This window comes from Phascolarctos cinereus, unplaced genomic scaffold (assembly GCF_003287225.1).
Source record: "Phascolarctos cinereus isolate Bilbo 61053 unplaced genomic scaffold, phaCin_HiC Scaffold_726;HRSCAF=1367, whole genome shotgun sequence".
Lineage (NCBI taxonomy): Eukaryota > Metazoa > Chordata > Mammalia > Diprotodontia > Phascolarctidae > Phascolarctos > Phascolarctos cinereus.
This window is the reverse complement of record NW_027556098.1, coordinates 231,916,366-231,937,857: the sequence shown is the minus strand read 5'-3', so window position 1 is coordinate 231,937,857 and position 21,492 is coordinate 231,916,366. Positions and strand designations below refer to the sequence as shown.

The following is a 21,492-nucleotide window of genomic DNA, read 5'->3' as shown; positions in this document are numbered from 1 at the left end:
GTACTGGAATATACTCATATGTAGTCCCTTTCTATTCCATCTAATGTAATATAGATTAATTTAAATGCGTAGGTCAAGGGCTCTTAACTTGAGATCTCTGAACTTTTAAAAAATATTTTGATAACTTTCAAATCATCGGTTTCCTTTATAATCTTCTGTATTTTATTTTATGCATTTAAAAACATGATTCTGGAAAAAGGTCCATAGACTTCACGTAATTGCCAAAAGGGCTCATGACACACAAAAAGTCAAGAACCCTGGCGTGGAAAATAAGCAATAAAAAGAAAGGCACAAAGCACAAATAACCTATATGGAGCAACTGACAATTTTTCACACACAGAAACATATTTGAGTTCTCAACTCCATTTTGTATTTTTTGAATGAAACCTTTAAAGTGTTAGTTCAATGGTTGTTAACTGAAACCTGACATTTACAATTATAATAAGCATGCTGATGATAGTCATACAAGTGTTAGCTACCCATTTAAGGAATTTTGGAGGATACTTTGTGTATATTTTGTGGCTCTCAATTCTAAGTTAAGAACAATTTAGTTTTTGAATTTTTTTTGTTTTCCCTGCCCTGTATTTAGCTGCAAATAATGGGAACTCCCCTATGACCTTTTGTTGAATCCTATGAACTAAATTAAGAATCTAATCATTTTGATATATTATACCTCTAACATTTTTTTTCCTGGTTCTCTATGTAGATGTCAATAAAAGCATTTAGAAATCAGGATTTTAAAAAATTCTAACTTTAGGGTTACTAAAAAAAAAACCTTAAACTAGTTTGCAAAAGTCTTTTATTGTATCCGTGCCACACATACTAGTGAAAAATAACACTCCTAAAAAAAAGGGGGGGAAAAAGATTGCTACCTTTCCACAACATTTCATTTTAAATAAAACTTCAAGTACTCTTACATAGGTACAAAAAAAATTCTGATCTATCTGCCTCCAACAGGCCACCACAACACACAGTAGATAAAACACAGTGGTTACAAATGTCTTTTTTTTTTAAATTTATTTCTGTGGCAAGGCAAATGGGAGGGAAATGTTTCTATGAAAAAATACTGTGTGCGTAGGAAATTGTCACAATTTTATTCCACATGGATACAAATGATTATATACTTGAATTTGAGGCCCTGCTGGCTTGAAATTATATAACAAAATAGAAAAAATGGAAAACTAATATCCCCTACACCCTGTTTCAAAGGCAGGCACTACCAAGATTAAGGAGACTCCACAGTGTTGGTAGAGGATAATTACTGTACAAGCTATATAGCTATAATTACCTTAAGACTAAAATAAAATGCTACAATCCTTCTAAGGCATAAACAATAATGTCTGCAAACAATATGTACACATCATACATATTTAAAACAATACTTAATATAAACAATAATGAACAGTATATACATGTCAATTTTTCTTCACTGTCTTGAAATACAATTTAACTACACAAGTGATGCAGCAACATATATATAAATGTACTTGTTACTCTACAGTAAAGTTTAATTTTTAGTGCTTTTATAGCACATCAGTGTAAACAGTTTTACTTGGCTTTGTTTTATATTTTAAAACATTCCTTGTTGTATTTTCAAGATTTAAAGCAATTTTCTAATTCTTCCTTTTCACAGAAAACGAAGATTCTGGATGCAGTTTAATCATAAATAATTCATAAAATTAAATACATTCACTAAAAAATAAACTACAAAGTAAAAAAATGAAAAATAGATATTTATTGAGTGGGAAAGGAGAACCATTTCCCAAGTAGAGCTCTGGTGGTTGAATATTCAGTGCGTTTTGATATATTTTCATTGCTATTGCACTATAACACCCCTCTCTTTAAAAATTCTTTGGGTGTGCTTCCCTGTTCTACCTAAATTAGTTGATAAAACATACAAACCAATAACCAAGGGCCATGGTTGCTGTAGGAGTGAAGCCTTTAGAAGTAGTATCACTTTTCTGATACTTAAGGAAAAAAAAAAGTCTTATGTATGCGCCTTGCACTTTTACTTAAATACAGTTCACATTGCTGGTCTCATCTGTCCTGTTTAAAGGGGGAAGAGTAGTTCTGATAACTTCAGCTCACTTTGAAAATATCTGTCCATTTTTTTTCAAAATACTTCCTCATGTTGTGGCCAGCTCTGCCTATGTCAGAATCATCTTCATTAAAGGTTTCACAGTTGTCAAAAACAAGCCTGACATCTAGAGCAAAGGTTTCAAGGTTAGAGTACCTGGAAGAAAAAAAAAAAAAGGAAAACTTTTGTTACCTTTTTTTTGCCCCATTGAAACAAAGTCATTTTGATTGTCGAATAAGAGGATCTAAATACCCCTAGTCCAGCCAGGCCACCTTGCCATCTATTCTGTGATGCTTTTGATTCTTCTGTTCCCTCTTTCTACCTCCTGTTCTGGGTATAGTAATCAACTTATTATTATCATCGCTTTGGGAAAGGGTGAGTTGGTCATCTTCCCTATAGATCAACTTATTATGCCAGTAAATTCCTAGACCCACGTTCCCTTTCTCAATGTATATTGTTGAGTCATTGCAGTCATGATCCCATTTGTTTTTTTTGGCAGAGATACTGGAGTGGTTTGTCATTTTCCTTCTCCAGCTCATTTTTATAAATAAGAAATTGAGGCAAATTGGGTTAAGTGACTTACCCAGGTTCACACAGCTAGTAAGTATCTGAGGCTAAATTTGAACTCAGGTCTTTCTTACTCCAGGCCTGGCTTTCAATCCCATGCACCACTTAGCTGCCCAATGTGTATTGTCTTTCCTTCTATAAGTTCCATGGCTCCAGGGAGCTTTTTGTATGGGTGGATTTCTAGGGCTTTAGCATACTGTACCAGAGCATTTTAACAATGCTTACATTTTTTTCCTTCCTTTTTTCATTCATTCATGACAAAACTGAGTAGAAATACTAGACTTAAGGTGGCTACATAAAATTCAAAACTAGAATTTCTAAATATAAAATATGAAAATGGAATTCTAGAAAAAGTTATTTATTTTTTGTTATGTGGCATAAATGGATTTAAATGGGGAGAGTTATAAAGATCTCTGCAAACCATATTTTCAGATGATCCCATATTTCTGATGTATACTTTTTTCAAGTATCTAGGCCATCTTGTGGGGGTTTTTTTGTTTGTTTGTTTTTTGGCTAAGCATCACAAATATCCTTTAGGACTTGCATCATCCTATGTAATCTGAATAAAGGCAATGTGGTATAGTGAAAAAAGGACTTTCTGGAGTCAGGAGACCTGAGTTCAAATGCTACTTCTGACACTACCAGTATAATCTTGAGGAAACCACTTTATCTCCCGGGGCTTCATTTTAAGTTTCCTTCCAGTTCCCAGGTTTGCGCTCCTACAATTTCTAGCGTGGTAACTGGAATAAACAATGCTTATTTCAAATAATAATAAGACTAATATAGCCTTTGCATGTAGATTAACAGCACACTTTTTTTTTACACAAAGGAGAGAAACAATAGTGCCCTTAATCAAGACACACTTTGTTTCAATCCTCAGGCACTTAACTATAGGCATCTACTAAAATTTATGCATACACATATCCACTGTGCCTTAGGTAGCTCATAGCTACCTAAGATCTGAGATTTCTACTATCTTCTCAGTATTTCTCCCTTTGTATACTTCTATTTTCCAAGTTCATTCTTCTGTCCCAGAAACATACTCTTTTATTTCTTATTCTTCCAGTTAGCTCCAGGCAGACCAATACAAATAAAAGAAACCATGTAAAACTCATTTTCAAGCGATAATAAGTCATGAGAAATAGCCTTCCTCTAAATGGAAAAAGGCATTTTAGGCCTCTCAGGTTTTTCAGTGTTTCCCACTAGGAAAAGCTTATACTCTGTGAGCAAGCACAGTAGGAAGGAAACATCTCCAATTGATAAATAGTAGGTAAGTGGGTATTAAAGCCAAATGAAGTGCCAATATATTTCAAAAGGGGCTTTTAGAAATGCAAATGCTAAATTACTTCTGACTTGGGATAAAGAGTATTTTAAAAAATGAATATATCAGGAGTGAGACTTTCAAGCTTTGAGAATAATGCTTTGATAACACTGAAAATCAAAACAGCAGAAATTTCTACTGCTTCTCTAGTATTTTGAGAGATTTTTAATTTCTTATGAGGAATCTAACCTCAAAACCAGAGTCATTACTTATCTGGAGTCTGAGTTGAGTCATTGACTTTGAATGATTCTAAATCAAAAAATCTCGCTGCTGGAAGGGACATCTGAGATCCACTTCATACCTGAAGCAGTATAGAAACTCTCATAACACCCTAACAAAAAATCCAGCCTCTGTTTGAAATATTTCTAGTGGCAGAGATAGTCTATCCATTCCTCCTCCTCCTTTTTCTTTTTTTTTTTGTAGTATTTCTTTGACGACTAAGACCCAGGAAAACCTAAACTCAAAAGGGCCAATGTCTCCTACTGTATCAGGAGTCATCTCCAGTCATCCTGACCTATGTCTCGCTATGGACCCAGATAGCGCCTGAGGAGACAGTGAAACAGGTGACTTTGCACAGCCCTGCCTCACTTAAATCCAGTTCACTGGCAAGTCAAGACATCGCCTTCCTGATATCATGGTCCTCTTTGAGAACAAAGGACAAACAATGACATCAACAATATTCTATAAGCTTTGTCTTAATCTTAGTTACCCCAATCCTGGACTTTGGTGGCTGCCCCCTTTCTGGCCTCAAACCCATCTCCTCTCCATCCAACATTTCATAAAGAGCATTCCCCTTTCTCAGCCATATTACTGCGTGGTTCAGAACCCTTTAGGTACTCTCAATTATTTCCCACATCAAGGTGAAGCTTTACAAAATGGACTATAAAAGTCTCTACAAACTGCCTTCCCCAGTTCCCCATCAGTTCCCTAAACATAACTTCCACTCTATTTGCTGCTTTTAACTTCTTTTCAGCCTTTAAAAACATCTTTGAAGCCCCATTCATTTCTGCCTAGTCATGGGTCTTCTCTCCTTCCAAATTCTACTAAAGCCCCATCTGGGTCAGGTAACTTCACAAATTCTCAACTCTCACAGTCATCTTAGGGTTGGTTAATTTGGCAGTTTTCAGATGCAGCTGTATTCAAAAATAGATTTTCATATGGCATGAAGATTTTGTGTGCATCCAAATTGTGAAACTGAGCAGGGGCTCTAAATATCTGTCAAATGCCATTAATTATTTTTTAATTTTAAAAATTTTATCAGTATAATATTTGCAATATTGGTCATAACATTGAAATAGCTTAAGATTCTGCTAGTAAATTTGTTTGACTAGTATGGTAATAATACAGATATACCTTACAGATAATAATACAAATAAACCTTAAACAAAGTTCCAATCAACTCTTCTAAATTGATTCAGTCCTATGCTATCTTCTTAGGGAAAAAAATGCTCAGAATAAACCAATTGATGTATTTATTTGGAGTTTGTCTGGTAGCTCAGAATCTTCCAAATATAGGTGGTAAATTTACTAGTTGTTCTTTTTCTGGTTATGGAAGGGCATTGTAGATTAAGATCCCAAAGGAAAGCCATTAACTGGTTTGGAGGAGGAAGGAAGGAAGTGACTTATGAATTCATAGGTAGAATGGCTCTATATGGGTTTGTTCTGCCGGTAAATAACCCCATCTGCATAGCTCCAAAAGTACACGCTGTCCATGGGAGGCAAAATGCACTCATAGAAAATATATGTGTGTGTGTGTGTGTGTGTGTATTATATATATGTATATATGTGTGTGTATTATATATATATGTATATATATGTGTGTGTGTGTGTATTATATATATGTGTAATACACCCACTCATACACACACATACATATATATACATACACACACATATATACACACACATACATACATACATATATACATACATACACATATACGTATGTGTGTGTATGTATGTATGTATATATATGTCCTTATATTCCCCAGGAGGAACTCTGATGTGGTACAGCAAAGTACACTATCCAGTTACTGGAAAGCTATTATCCCTTTAGTCAGTTTACTGTGTAGAACACACTAAAAAGGAAAAAAAGGATTGTTTCTTCCCTTAGACAAATGGAAGAGTGAATTGCTGATACTCCCAAAGAAATGAAGGAATAATCAAGACCCCTACTTTTAGTCATTCCTTATTTAAAACGTCTAATAATATGCTACCTTTGGAATTTTGTGATAACCTAGAACCATGATAAAGCCAATTTTAAGTAAAAGTCATATAAGATTTACAATATAATATGTTTACTTACTGTCCACTACTTAGTTTTTCTCTAATGGTAGAAAAATCCATTGGTTTCTTAATAACCTTCTTATAACCAGGGACAAGTTTCAAGTTTACAGGAAGTAGAAAAGGCCATGCATCCTCATGAGTTTCCATTTCAGTCAGGATCATGCTAAATAAAATAATGTTTGAAACAAATTCATAGTTAAGCATTTGTTGATACAGTACATTTTAATAGAATATGTGGTTAAAAGAAGAGAAATATTTTTAAAAATAATTTTTCTACTAATATGAATTAAAAATAGCATTTATTGAAAAACTTTGAAAAGTTCCTAATACATTTAAGAGGATACTGAAAATTTTTTAAAGTAAAGAAGAATAGAAAATTTACCTGCATAAAGCCAGGTCCTTGGAATCATCTCTTTTAGGTTTCTTAATAGAAGTAAAGCTTTCTTGTTTTAACAAGTTTACAGAGACATTTTCCTCCATTTTTCTTTTCTTGGGGTCTTTATTTCCTTTTTTTTGTGAACTACTTGTGGCTGCTGAATCTTCATCTTCAGTATCACCTGTTAGAGATAATTTCCTCCCTTTCTTTTGTTCATTACTCTTTTTTCCTTTGATATTAAGTTTTTTTATTTTTAGAGTTTGACCACTTGCCTGTAACAGAAAAATGTAAATAAGGTATAAACAATGTGGAAGTCTGATAGATATATAAAGATATTTTCTCTATGATAAAACAAATAATGAAACAACACAAAAAAGTCCTTATTTTTTAGCTGTTCTTGGAAAGAAAGAATTGCACAGATCAAAAGCAAGTGATTTAAAAAAAGATTGTTTCAAAGTGATAAAAAAAATCTAGGAATCACATAGTCACTAAATTTCTAGTAGAAATAATAAGAGTAAAAAAGAATTTTGGAGAGGTCTTGAAACCATTTCTTACTGAATTTTTTCACAATGTAAATCAAATCTAAGTCTTCCCATTTTCAAAGAGAATTCTGCACTCATGCCAACTCTAATGACAACACTAAAAGCTAATACAGCAAGAAAGCTCTTCCACCCATCAAATTCATCTTCAGAATTCTTAGAGCTCTAGTACAGTAACCCCACTGTACATCAATCATTTTTACTGTAGAATAAGTCAGGAATATTTCTTTAAAGCACTAAGTGAATGAATTTTCAAAGATTATAAAAAGACTCTCATTTAGAATACAATTTAATTAAGAAAATCAGTGTGAACAAAGCATGGAATTTTACACAGAGTTCAAAGATTATTAAAATCCCAAAGGGAGATGACAATCATACTATGTTAAATATGGGAAAAAATGTTTCCAAAAAGAAAATGTATAAGATCTAGATAGGGAAAGTTTTTGATTTTTATAGGGACTAAAATGATAACAACCTTCTATGTACATATATGTTTGAACTATCTATGTATGCACATATATGATATGTTTATATACACATACATAGTTTACTAAGAAAATTTAATATGCTCAGAGGGATGCAGAATAGGAGAGGGTTCAAAGACTGTTTAAAAAAAAAAGAGGGACAATGTGGTTGAATAGGAAAGAACACAACTAGGAACTTACAAATATGGCTTATAGTTCTCACACTAGTTGTATGATTTTGGGCAAATCAATTAACATTTCTGGGCATCAGTTTTTTCATCTATAAAATAAGAGGGATGGACTAGATCATTTCTAAGGTTTCTTAGTTTAATAATTCTGTTCCAAAATCTAATACATTGAGTACTTGAAAAAACTGGTTCCCTTAATTTCAAATCTGTTAAACTCCCTTATTTTCTTAAATACTGAGGTATATAAGTCTTATAATGATTAGGAAATAGTCGAATAGATTATAGTGTTGATTCAGCTCATTTCAAGAATATTTCAAAGTCAAAATTTAATTTGAGGAAATTTCTGAACTGTCAGGAATTGACCTCTCAAGCCAATAAATTTTAACTAGAAAATACAAAAGAGTGACAGGTAGCTATAGTCTCACTTTCTGAGAACACAGCAGTTTTTAAAAGGTGGTACATTGAGTTCTCAGCTTCTCATGACAACAGGGGACCGAGACTGAAATCAAATTTCTAATTATTTCAAATAGCTATCTCAGAGCTAAAGGGCTCTTTTTTCCATTATAAGGCACAGAAAGGCTCCAACTTTTCATTGGGCCACAGAGTATTGTAGACATTGAAAATTAGTTATATATACAATATTTAAAAAGCAATTTAATTTTCCCCATAATGTACATGCACAGAGTAAACAAAAAATTGCATTCCTTCACATTTTTTAAACAAGATTCCAAAAATTATGGCGAAATGAACACAATTTAGTGGACTTTTTGCTTCTGTTTCTTGTAAACTGAGAATTAAGGTGTGGTCCCACAATTGTCTTCAGTTTCCATTTTGGATGTGTAAGTGAGCATCTGTTATTTATGATTACAGGTAGGTATATGTAGGTAGTCATGTGTATGTATTTTGATTTGCAAATCAACATAAAAGATCTTATAATGCAGTATACTCACTTAAAGCAGTCCAAAAGTTTTTTTTTTATGAGTTTTGTGTACTATATCACAACCAGTGTTGTGGTGGTAAAAGGAAAGGGGGGAAATACAAAAAAAATTATAATTTTTTTCTCAACTGCAAATCCATATTTACCATCTTATCAAAATTATAATGTGCTCTATGTTTATTTAAACACAAGCAAAATGACTATACTGATCTTCACAAAACTATATGACCTTTTAGGCAGCAAGTTACGTAACTCCTATTCACGGAATAATGTAGTGTGAACAAACCAAAAAATCATTTACATGTGATTTTGGAACGTATTTACATTTGAAAAGTATCAGATATTCTGAGAATTCACAGCATTTTTAACAAAGTAGACTTTTCATTTTACCATCTCTCATGTCATAAAGCAGTGATATCAGACTCACAGAAACAGAACCCTTTGGGCAGCATGTTGCCTTAGGAAACCACAAATGAACATTATCTGTGTTGTGTTGTATTTTTTATTTATTTTGTTAAACATTTCCCAGTTACATTATAATTTGGGTTTCACAGGGTTTGGCAGTGAGTTTGACACCTCCATCATAGAGAGACTGTTGTTTACTTTAGTACCTCTACTTGTAGTGTAATATGGAAGTAAGTATTTTATGAATGACATTTCACTTGTGAAAAACTGACATTTCATATTATTTTGGCTTTTAATCAACAGGTGTAAAGCAAAATTTAATTATAGTCATAGTGATTAAAATATTATAAGCCTACACTCCTCATGTTACAGATTTAAATAACGACTTTAAAATAGTCATAGTGATTAAAATATTATAAGCCTACACTCCTCATGTTACAGATTTAAATAACGACTTTAAAATTACAGATGAAATTTATTCATTTGTTTCTTTCATTTTGACTTTCATGAGCCATTCTCCAGGCCCCTCAATTAAAAACATTGAGAAGGAATGCTTGATATTTTGATGGGGAGGAGAAATGCTTTAAAATTTTAATCTTCCTATCGATCATAGATTTCCAGCTGGAATGGACCTCAGAGGGAATCTCTTCCAGCTTCCTCATTCCACAAATGAGGAAACTGCCCAGAGCAGGGAGGTAAGTTGCCCAAGATCATGCAGCCAGTGAGTGGCAGAGTCAGGAGTCAAGCCTAGGTTTTCTTGACTTCATTTTAATAATAGTTTTAATAGTTGAATAATAGTTTTTAAAAATATAGTTAAAAAATTTAAGAAATTCCATATTCTAGGAAAACAGAGGAGAGAGGAAAACAAGTAGGGAAAACAAGAAAAGTAATTCCCAAACCTTGTATAATGGACACACATTACTTACCATCATTATTTTGTATTGCTTTAAGTGTTATTTGAGTTCATGTCCTAAAAAAACTAATATGACTTTAGGAAATCTGAATTTTGAAATTCAATCACATAATTGTGATGTTTGTTTTCCTAAAACACAGCGAATTTTACTAACCTTCTGAATGGCTATTTATCAGCATACTTAGAATCCATTGTAAATATAGGTACATAAATTTATTAAATATTTTAATTCCAATAGAACTGTAAAACAAATGGCTATGCCAAGGGATTTGATGTTGGAAGGGACCTTGGGGACAGCAGGGGTGGGGAACCTGCAGCCTCGAGGCCACATGTGGCCCTCTAGGTCCTCAAGTGCTGCCCTTTGACTGAATCTAAGAAGATTCTGTAAAGTTTGGATTCAGTCAAAGGGCAGCACTTGAGGGTCACATGTGGCCTTGAGGCCACAGGTTCCTCAACCCTGAACCTCCTCATTTGTCAGATAAGGAAACTGAGGCCCAAATTAGCGGAAATTATTTGTTCATGATCACAGAGTAAGTAGTAGAAATAGGATTTAAACTCTGGCATTTAGACTTCATATCCAGTACTCTTCCCACTAAATTATGCTAGAATCTAACAATTAGTCCTGAATATGCAGGCTAAACATGCCTTTTTGAAAGCTTCAGAAATGCATAGTAAATGATAGGTGTATTAAAAAAATCAAAGATTAATCTGAGGGTATATAAAATTGATGTTCTTTTTCACATGTAGTTTAAAACAATGTTGTATACAATAACAAAGTTAATTGTCAGTTTTAGCAAACTGTAAAAGGACAGCTGCGATTTTGTTCTTATCTTCACAAATAAAACTAGGAAAACCTTTTGCTTTGGGACAAAGTTTGACTGTGTTTCTTGGCCTTTTAAAGTCACCATAGAAGTTTACTGGGATTTGTATTGCTATCAGTCTTCTTTCACAGCCCTAAATAGTCCCTCCCACCCCCAATTAGTTTTTCAGTTGTTCCATATCAATCCTTTCCAGTTCCTAAGTTAGGTGGAGTTGACCAGCTGACTGAGTGAACTGTTTTTCTAGAATGGGTAGTGTTTGCTTTTATTTTCAGTGTTTCCAAAAAGATCTTAAAGGAAAATGAACAAAAACAAAATACAGACTCATAAAAGTAACACAAAACTCCACACAAATTACTTATGAATAAGCAAAATTAGTTTGTACTTTGGTAGGGTTCATAATTGCATTTTGATTATGGCCTATATTGATGCACATAGAACTTCTAAAAATGCATTTCTATCAATCCACAATTTGTATCTCTAGTTTTTAAATGACTGAGAAAACATTTTAAACTAAATGGAACTGGTTTTCTTCATCCTCTATCTATCTCTGAGCATAGATAGGTTACTCTAATTGTTATTATTATTACTACTTCTGCTACTTATAGCATACTTATAACATAAAATTATAAATATATTAGAAATTAAAGCGCTATTTGTAATAGTACTTCAAGATTTGCAGCACTGAAGGAAGTTGATGGAAGTTTCTGATGTATATACAGACAAGCCAGAATGTCCAGGTACTGACATTGTATAATAAGGGAAACTCATTAATTGCCCCAAAACACAGAACATTTGAATTGACTCATAAGAAGTAACCCCCCTCACAAAAAACAACAACTTCCAGTATACTTCAAAGTCAATGTTACCTTAGCAATGCAAGCTGGACAAAACCAGTCTCCATCTGGAATGGTAGTAATCTTGGGCCTATGGCAGTAAGTATGGCAGCCTTTGTCACAGCCATCACAAAGAAGAAGCAGTTCCTCATTATCTCCCTTTCGGCAAATCTGGCAGTACTACAATACATGAAAAATCATTTAAAATCAATAGTATCTGAAGATTTCTTCTTGGGAAATTAAATGTACCAAAATTCACATTTTGCACTAATAATTAACATTCCGCTTGCTAACATACATACAATAGCCATACACATCTATGTATCTCTCATTACACAGATATGGACCACATGACAGGGTGAGCAAATCTACGGGGGGGGGGTAAAATGCATATTTTATGTACATTGCAAAGACCCAAGCTAAAGGCTGAATGCCTGCAAACACTTCTGAAGCATGTACACATTAACATATGGAATAATTAACATGACATTAGAGCACATAAAGCAATGAATAGCTTTAATACATGATATTTTTTAGGATGATTTTTTTCTCTTTTGGCCATCTTATAATGATCTTCATAATAACCCTGTGAAGGAAGTAAGGGTTAAGGTTACTGTTAAACATTAAAATAAATTAAAGAGGAACCTGTGTCAGAAATATGATTAAGATTCAGGGTTTTCCTAGATTTTTATTCTAACTAAAAGAACACATTTCTCTTTAATTTGTGTCTACTTTAAAAACTGATGAAAAGGTGAATATGAAAAATGAAACAAATCAAGTGTTTGCTACAGTTATGCAAATTACCATGAACATGATTCTTACTGAAAGTAAGAGAAAGGGGCTACAAGTTAAAACAAAGAATGAAATAGTTCATGATTTCTTTCCCTTTGACGAACTTAAAATGTTATTATTTCTCTTTTCATGAATTTCTGTTATCTTTATACTGAAAGTGTGGTAAGTAGGTTTAAATCCTAAAATTTAAGTATGAACATACTACCTCTATAAGCAAGTGAAAGAAGAAAAGTAAAAATGTAAAAATACAATACTTTAAAGTATTTTTGAGAGAAAGCAGAGCTAAAAGTCTTATTTTGAATGACTTATATGACTATGTATTCTTACACATTTTTGCTCACATAACAGATAACATCTTGTAATCAATATTTAAGAGAATAAGAACATTTTAACATAAAAATTAATAGCATTTACAATCTCATTACTAAAGCTAAAGGCTGAATTTACATGTTCATGTTACATGAAAGTTAATTTACATGTTCACATCTATTTAATACAACAGTAAAATCTCAGAGAATCTAAGATAATTTGAAACATTTCATGACAGAATGTATAGAGTACTCACATCTTTAAAATGCAAATACAACCTGAATTTTTTCAGTTTATCTGCTGCTATACAGTATTCTTTTCAGCAAATATCTGTTAAACGTGTAATATGCTAGCAGCCTAACCATCCACAATGGAAAAATAAAGTGGATGCAAAACACAGACTACAAATGCTTATTAAATGAAATGAAAGAAAAGAAAAAGAAAAACACACAATGCCCAAATTGCAACATGAACTTGTACAGTAGACAATGAGCTAGATTCAGAATTGACTCCGAATAGAAGATTAGGTTAAATTATATTTTGAAATAAGCAGCACTTTCAACTGATCATTTAAAAAAAATACAACATTCTCTCAATTAATACCTCTGAATCAATAAGATTTGTGGTGGTATAAGTAAGATAAAGATTTGTGTTCAAGAAATGGCATAGGGACAGCTAGGTGGAGCAGCGAATAGAGCTCTGGCCTTGGAGTCAGGAGGACCTGAGTTCAAATCCAGCCTCAGACACTTAACACTTACTAGCTGTGTGACCCTGGGCAAGTCACTTAACCCCAATCACCTCACCAAAAAGCCAAAGAAAGAAAGAAAGAAAGAAATGGCATAAAAAAAATATTACCAGGGACACAATGAGAATACAAAATGGACCAGTCAGTAGTGAAAGTGAATGATAAGAGCACAAGTGCTGCTGGAACATCCTAAATATCAAAAGAGCCAGAAGAAAGTCTCAAGTAGGTTGAGTGGATCTTTGTAGAGGATTTATGAAGTATTTCCTGTGCAGATACTTACAAGAATTGTAGAGGATAAAAATCCATGGAAAAGCTGTGATTTATACTGATGCGAGGGAATACCCACACCAGTGATATCCCAGATTCATTGCATTATCTCATATATACATTAAAAGTGGTAAAACTGATACGTATTACTAAGATCAAATGAGAAATGATTCAATATTCCTTTAGTACTAGGTATATCTTTTGCCATATCCAGGAATACATTTATTTGACAAGAATGTAATGTAATGTAAATGTCTACATTTGAGTCGCATTTAAAAAAAAGTCTTATCATACAGATAGCAAAAAAAATCTATACTACCAACATGAATATTAAATGCAAATCTCTAAAAAACAAAGCTTACAGATTTCAAATAATTCATATAAAGAAAACGTGTGCTGTCTTCTATAATAGAGAATTAAAACACACTGCAAAATATTTTCCACATTTATTTTTTTTAAATAAATTTCAGTATATAATATTAGGGAAGGATGATAAAGATCTTAGGTCTTCAATATTGTGAAAGTCAAGTTTGATATTTGTATTAGAAAATGGTCACTACATGGTATCACGTACATAAACATTTGGCTGAAATCCATTACTTCTAAAGTTTAAAAGCTCTTTTAATCACTAGAAAGTGAGTGCACCCCTAGAAATGGTTACCAACATTTTAATGAGGTGGACTATTTTTCTGTTATCACAATATGGGAGTGAGGTAGGAGTGGGTCCTTTCAGTAATATAAAGTCTTTGAGTTGGGCAGAGAAGGGCCATTAATATGGTTCATATTCTCCTCCATTTTGGGTATCCCTATCAACTGAGGTGAGGTGGCTGTGACAGAGACAACACCTTAATAAAACTTTAAGATGTATGGTTATATAGCAATCAGCTTTGTAGAGGTATCAGCCCTAGACTCTAACCTTAAATTTTACCTGTGAACCTGGTGCCAAAATTGATCAATCAACTAGGTGTCTAACAGTGTAAAGATGGAGGGAGACAAGAGTGCGGTATGAAAAAGAATAAGGGATTAGATCTTAACCCTCAAGGTTACAAAGTAGATGGGGAGATAAAAATGACATAGGTGAAACAAGGAGAGAACAGTTGTGGGAAAACTGAGTGCTATTAGGTAAGGACTCTTAGACTATTAGTGCTAGGCAGCAAAGTGGATAGAATGATGACTTAGAATCTGGGAGATGTGAGTTCAAATCCTGCCTTACAAGTCATAAAACTTAGTTGTATGACTCTGGGCAAGTCACTTCATCTCTGCTTCGGTTTTCTCATCTATAAAATAGGGATAATAATCATACCTCCTCAGGTTGTTGTGAGGATAAAGTGAAATGATATTTGTAAAACACTTTGTAAAATTTAAAGTGCTACATAAATGCTAGTTTTGGTTGTTTTTTTTATTAGTCCCACAAGAGACCTCAAAGATCACCTTTATATATCAAAGGAAACAGAGGCTTACAGAGGCTAAATGACTTTTCCATGGTCACACAATAAAATCTCCTGAGTTCCCGGTTCAAGATTCTTGGCTTAATTATAAACATTTATAAAGCACCTACTATGTGCCAGGCTCTGTGCTAAGCACAGATGGGTTCAGATGATAGTTTAAAACATTAGTTTAAAAGCAATAGTTTCAACACCCTAAAACTTGTTCTTACAAATATTTCAATTATGAAAAGGATGAAACTCGTAGCACCATACAGTAAAATTACCATTTTGCATTTTCTCAGGGACTTGGGGAATCCTTATAAATAATGGTATGTATGTATGTATGTATGTATGTATGTATGTATGTATGTATCCATGTATATTAAAGGAAATTGGTGAAAATACTGTCTATATTTTAACATTAATAATAATAAAGCATATTACAACACTGAATTAAATAGTCATTAAGAGCTTTCCTCATACTAAAAAGAACAGAAAAATACCAAATTAAAATTTTCTCTTATTCAGTGACATATGCCTAGATAGTATCTCTGGAAATATGATATTCCTGCACTAAATCCCTCAGGCACATGTAGACAGAGAGCCAGTGTGAGGGATTTGCCATAAAAAATAATGTATCTTTATAAAGAGTGGCAAAAGGATGCCCAACTGCTCTTCAAGACAACTATATAACAAGCAATAGGAGTATACATCAAGCAAATGTTCCTGAGAAATTAGATTATGGAAGATGAAATGTAAAATATGTTAAATGTATATTAGGAACATTGTAATGTTATTGGGATTTCAAACAAGCTATAAAAGTGTTGAAAAGTTTACAAAACATATAATAAAGATGCTTCAAATTGACACCGCACCATGTTGCCTCTCAACACATAAACAGTTAAGCAAATACAGGAAAGCAAATCTCCACTGAAGCAGAGAACGTCAACAAACTATAAGGATGAGAAGCGGTTTCACGCAGGAGGTGCTAACCTGAAGGTGAAATCTTCAAGGAAGATGTGGATGCTAACAGGTGGAAAAAGGAGAGTGAAAGCAAAGGCACAAATTCAGGAGGTTCAAGGTCAGGATTATGGGACAGCAAGTTGGTCATCTTGGTTAGAACACAGAGTATTCAATTTGGTGGGGGGAATGTGAAGTAAGTCTGGGAAGGTAAGGTAAGTTACAGCCAGGTTGTGAAGGACAGGCTGAGAGTCTAATATGTTCTAGAGAAAATAGGGAGCCACTAGAGATTTTAGGGGAATTTTGTGGTGAGACTTCTGCTTGAGGAAACTGAGATCCTGAAAATTAACTTTTGACTTGATAATGGGGTTATGGTACTTGAAAACAGGCTAACTCCAAATCCATCATGTTCTATTATACCATCCAGCTTCCTTAGGTAGGCAGATACCTGCCTGTCTACCCCTATGAGCTAGGTGCTATTTATTCTCCTCATTTTACAGGTGAGGAAACTGAGGCAAATAGCACGGTTAAGTGATTTGCTCAGGGTCACACAGCTAGTAAGTATCTGAGACCGGATGCTTCAAAACTAATGGTAAATTCTAATTCATTGTTCAGGGGGAAAAAGTGCTGAATTTCCTACAAGAATATCTGGGTTTGAATCCTGATTCTGCTACTCGTTACGTGTGTAACAGATAAATTGCTTTCCCTCTCTATTTCCTAGTCTGTGAAATACAAAGATTGGACTAAGGTATCTCTAAGACTTAGTGGATTGGTAGACATTAAATATGAGCATATTTTGATTAATGCACCCTCAATGGAGGCTAGAGGTGAGAAATATCAAATTTTTGACAGAAGTTAAAAGTGGCTACTTTATTTCTGACAGTGGAAAAAAAAGAAAAATGCAGAACAACAATAAGATGTAGAAATAAGCTGGAGATATTGAAAGTCTTTAAGACTGCATGAGTATATTATGTACATCTAATCTTCCTTATGCCTTTTAAAAGAGGAAGGACCTCTAAAATATGCCAGTCAACAGCTACTATCCATATAAAATCCTTAAGAAAATGTCAGTTATAGTTTGATATTTTCTAAACAATAAAAGGAAACCACACATATCAACCATTCTGTAATACGGAAAAAAAAAAGACATGGCTTGGTGAGTTTCATGAAGATCAGAAATAAATCTTTGATAGAATATGTCAGATTACACAGTGCTTTACAAAAGATGCCAAACTCTCAAGTGCTACAGCATATAATATTTAGACAATAGTAAGTAACTCATGATTAAGCTAAGAGAGCTGAAAATTGAAAGAAATGGGACAAAGTAAATTAGTTATAGTATTTCTTAAGTAAAAACACTTACAACTTTCATAATTGATTTTTCCCATGCTATTGATTTCTGTAACTGCTGAATGCACAGAGCTACCTGTGCAGCACTGCGAGCTTCTGATAATGCCCTTCTCCATACCCTGAGCCCTGGAGCAATATCCTCTTCAATTCTGCATTGAAATATAGAGAAATTAAGTAGGTCATATCCATATTTACTGGGTTTTGAATGTGAAACAATCATCATCACACTGAAAGCCAAGCAATGACAAAAACACGTATACAGCCAATAAGTATAAGGTTTAAGCAACTAAATTTGATGTAGTGCACAGACTGTGGCTACGTGCCTCAAAGCTTAGTCACAACCAGGTAAATGTAAGATCACTTTGCAGGATAATCAACAAACATAACAAAAAATATCTTTACAAAGCATCATGCAGAATAGCATGATCCATATGGATCACAGACATACAAGAAGATACATAGATAACAGGCAATAGAAAATAGGCTCCAATTAGCAAAGAAGCACAATAATTTTTCAAGTTAATCTCAATAACCTACCCGTCACCATCACCACTAATGGATGGTGCAGGAGCAGGGACAGTAACTGTGCCCACATTATCCAGTTTGATCTGAATGGTGGTACTTAAGGGGCTCTTCAGATACCTTCGCTCTATGTTCCGCTCCAAATCAGCCAGCCTGGTTACAGCTATATCTAGAGGGTTGTCACTCTTCCGTTCTAGAGGGCTGGCACTGCTTTCTTCTCCTCTAGTATACTCTCCATCATGCTCCTTGCACAATTTAGTAACTGACTTATGCTCAAAATATACCAAGTCTTCCCTTTCTGATGCAGGCTCTGGACACATCCAACCCTATATCACCAAGGAAAAAAATAAGTTTATTTCCCACACCAACAACTTGGAGTTTTTCTCAACAACAAATCTTAATGATCACTAATAAGCTTTTACCTTGTGCTTTCCTAGTGCTAGCCAGAAAACAAAAATGGAACATGTGAAAAGAAATACCTATCCATTACAACTCTGAAAAGTATTAAAAATGTGATCAGAGTATAACGCATTAAACAAGATTTTAGTTGAAAATATTGATTAAGTTTATGGGATTATGAAAATGAAAACTCCTCTGGAATCTTTCGATATTATCTGCTTTGTTAGGCAGAAGAGAATTAGCTTAGGACACACTTAACACTTTGAAATGTCAGACTCTGTTTACCTCTTTGTGGTCACTAGAAATACCATCAGTATATCCTTTGCAATATTGAAATGGATGAAACCCTTTAGAAGAATGACAATACTACTTAGTTGCTGACATTTGTCAGGCTGTACAGTTTGCAAATAACTTTACCTAAGTCACATAATTTCATCCTCACAATGTCCCTGTGAGTAGTATAGTTATTATTCCACATTTTATAGACAATAAAAATCAGGCACAAGGAGGTTAAATGACTTAAGCAAAGTCAGTGAGAAAACCAGTGTTCAAATCTGTCTTCTAAATCCAAGGCTAGGGGGCCCTCCATTAGTACCAATTGCTTCTTAGTCCCAACAATCAATATTCATATGCAATACCTAAGGTTAAACCACTCAAAATGAGTATAGAGAGAGGACATGGAATTGCCAAACAGTTTGCTAAAAGGGATTGTGCCCCCTTTTAGAAGTTACAATTTTGAAGATACATACACAATACCACTTAGTGTTGAAGAGTAAAAGAATTCTGTTCTTTTTACATTACAAAAATCTAGAATGGATTATTAAATATGTGATATACACATAAAAAAGAGTGGAATGATCCCTAGAAGCCAGTATGGGTTCACCAACAAGAAGTCATTTTTTCTTTCTAACCTGGAAAACCTAAAGGCATGATTATCAAGTAGAAAGACGGAAAGCTAGAAAGGGAACTGTACCTATTTCATGACATAATTTAGATTTAAAAATTCCTTAACAATACTATAAAAACTGTCTAAGACCATTAAATATAATAAAAATAAATGTAAAATCCTGCAGTTAGTTTTAAAAATTAATTGCAGAATTAAAAAATTCCGTTTAATTTTTTTTGTGAGAAAAACTAGAAACTTTTGTAAAGAGCAAAATTCAGTATGAGACAATCATAACACATAGCTGCTAAAACAGCTAGTACAATCTTAAGCTATATAAGTAGCAGTAGTGTTCAGACCAATGGAGATAATAGTCCAAATGTAGTAATAGTCCAGTCTTTTACTAGTCAGTTCATATCAAGAATATTGTATCTGGAACCACTTTTTAAAGAGAGACATCAAGAGTAACAAGAAGTGATGGCTGAGAGTAAGGGATGAAACAGAAGAACTATTTAAAAAATGGACAGGTGAATTAAAAAATCTGGATATTATTATGACCAAAAAAGGAAATGGAGAAAACAGCAATTACTAGTGATCCACACACCTGCCTTGCCATCTACAATTTTTTTTATAAGAATAAACTACATATACATAAAGGGTACATGTTTGATAAGAGAATTACAACAGGAAGACCTTTTCTACTTTCCCATTTCTAGTATCAATAATTGTTTTAACTGCATGTCTTATTTCTCCTCATTCTTAGTCTTTTCTCTAGTTTTGTGATCATTTTGATCTTTGCTCAAATAAGTCAGTGGACTGACTGCATACAGACAGCTGGTTCAAGCTTGACTGCCATATCAGTAACAAGCCACTTCCTATATGATAAGCTGTAATCAATTTCATTTCTTTGGGATGCTATTTGATGCTTGCTATATGAAGATCCTTCCAGTTCTTTTCCTGAAGAATATATCCATGATGTATAGGCATGAGGCTTCTGACCAAACAGGTTACAGATCATTGAACTCTTTCATTCCTCACTTCTGAACTACAAGAATTCAAATGGTATAGCCACTGGCAATCAGCAGTCTGGTGGTGCAGTGGAAAGAGTGCAGGGCCTGGAGTAAGGAAGACTCAAGTTCAAATTTGGCCTCAGACACTTAACTAGTTGTCACTAGGCAAGTCACTTAACCCTGCCTGCCTCAACAACAATCAGAAGTCTGCAGCTAGTGTAGCAGTAAACAACTATAGACACCTCGATAGTCCCTAAGTTTCTCACTGTATTTAGATCAAGTAGTACAATATAGGCAAACCGTACACCTAGGATCATTAATTGATTCAATGACAACATGATTAACAATGGCAAAACTAAGTGAAACAACCTTGTAAGGGGAAGTTAGTCTTATACCACCAATATTATAAAATTATAAAATACATCCCTAGACATTTTAAAATTGGTTTTCTGACACCTGAGATTAGAAAAAGTGTGTATTACACATTGTGAAAGTTTAAAATAAGGTATAGTGTCCAAGACTAGGAAAGTTGTCGCCGCCTCTTGTAATTTGACTTGGCCAGACCATATCTAGAGAGTCTTATGTTCAGTTCTGGGTGCCATGTCTTAGGAAGGACATTGGTAGCACGGAGTGTTCAGAGGAGTGTAACTAGGATAGTGAAGGGCTGTATAAGTATCATTTCAAGTAACTGGGGATGTTTAGCCTGGCAAAGAGAAGATTTAGGGAATATAGAACAGCTAGCTCTTGTTATGTATTTAAAGGGCCATTAAATAGAAACAGGAATTAGACTTGTTCTTTATCTCATTGGTCAGAACAAGGATCAAAGATACATATTTAAGGGAAAATTTCCTAACAATCAGAACTATCCAAAAGTAGAATTGAATGCCTTAAATGGGTAATGGATTTTCCTCCCACGAGAGATCTTCAGGGAAAGGATAGATGGCTATTTGAGTATTTTGTCAAAATTTTAGGTTGGCCTAGATGGCTTCTGAGGTCCCTTTCAACTTGGAGATTCTGTATTTCTGAGATGTGGAAACCTAATATTTTAAACTCTCCAAGAGCCCCTGAGGTTTGCTGCTTACAGTTAACCTCAAATTTACA

The 21,492-nt window shown here is 33.9% G+C and overlaps 1 protein-coding gene across 26 annotated transcripts in view; it reads right to left on the bottom strand.

Moving 5' to 3' along the window:
* Positions 1 to 782: 782 nt before the first annotated feature.
* Positions 783 to 21,492, bottom strand: part of BAZ2B (bromodomain adjacent to zinc finger domain 2B) — a 347,907-nt gene continuing 327,197 nt past the window's right edge. For 21 of the 26 annotated variants that reach the window (XM_078147001.1, XM_021004900.2, XM_078147003.1 and 18 more), the window contains 6 exons: positions 18,115 to 18,425; positions 17,591 to 17,726; positions 11,761 to 11,907; positions 6,634 to 6,899; positions 6,271 to 6,414; positions 783 to 2,233 (listed from right to left, as the gene is read on the bottom strand). In XM_078147001.1, the coding sequence (XP_078003127.1) occupies positions 2,080 to 2,233; positions 6,271 to 6,414; positions 6,634 to 6,899; positions 11,761 to 11,907; positions 17,591 to 17,726; positions 18,115 to 18,425 (1,158 nt within the window). In that variant the 3' untranslated portion in view covers positions 783 to 2,079. The remainder of the gene's footprint in view (positions 2,234 to 6,270; positions 6,415 to 6,633; positions 6,900 to 11,760; positions 11,908 to 17,590; positions 17,727 to 18,114; positions 18,426 to 21,492) is intronic. The other 5 variants (XM_078147010.1, XM_078147013.1, XM_078147017.1 and 2 more) reach the window with 1 other exon arrangement.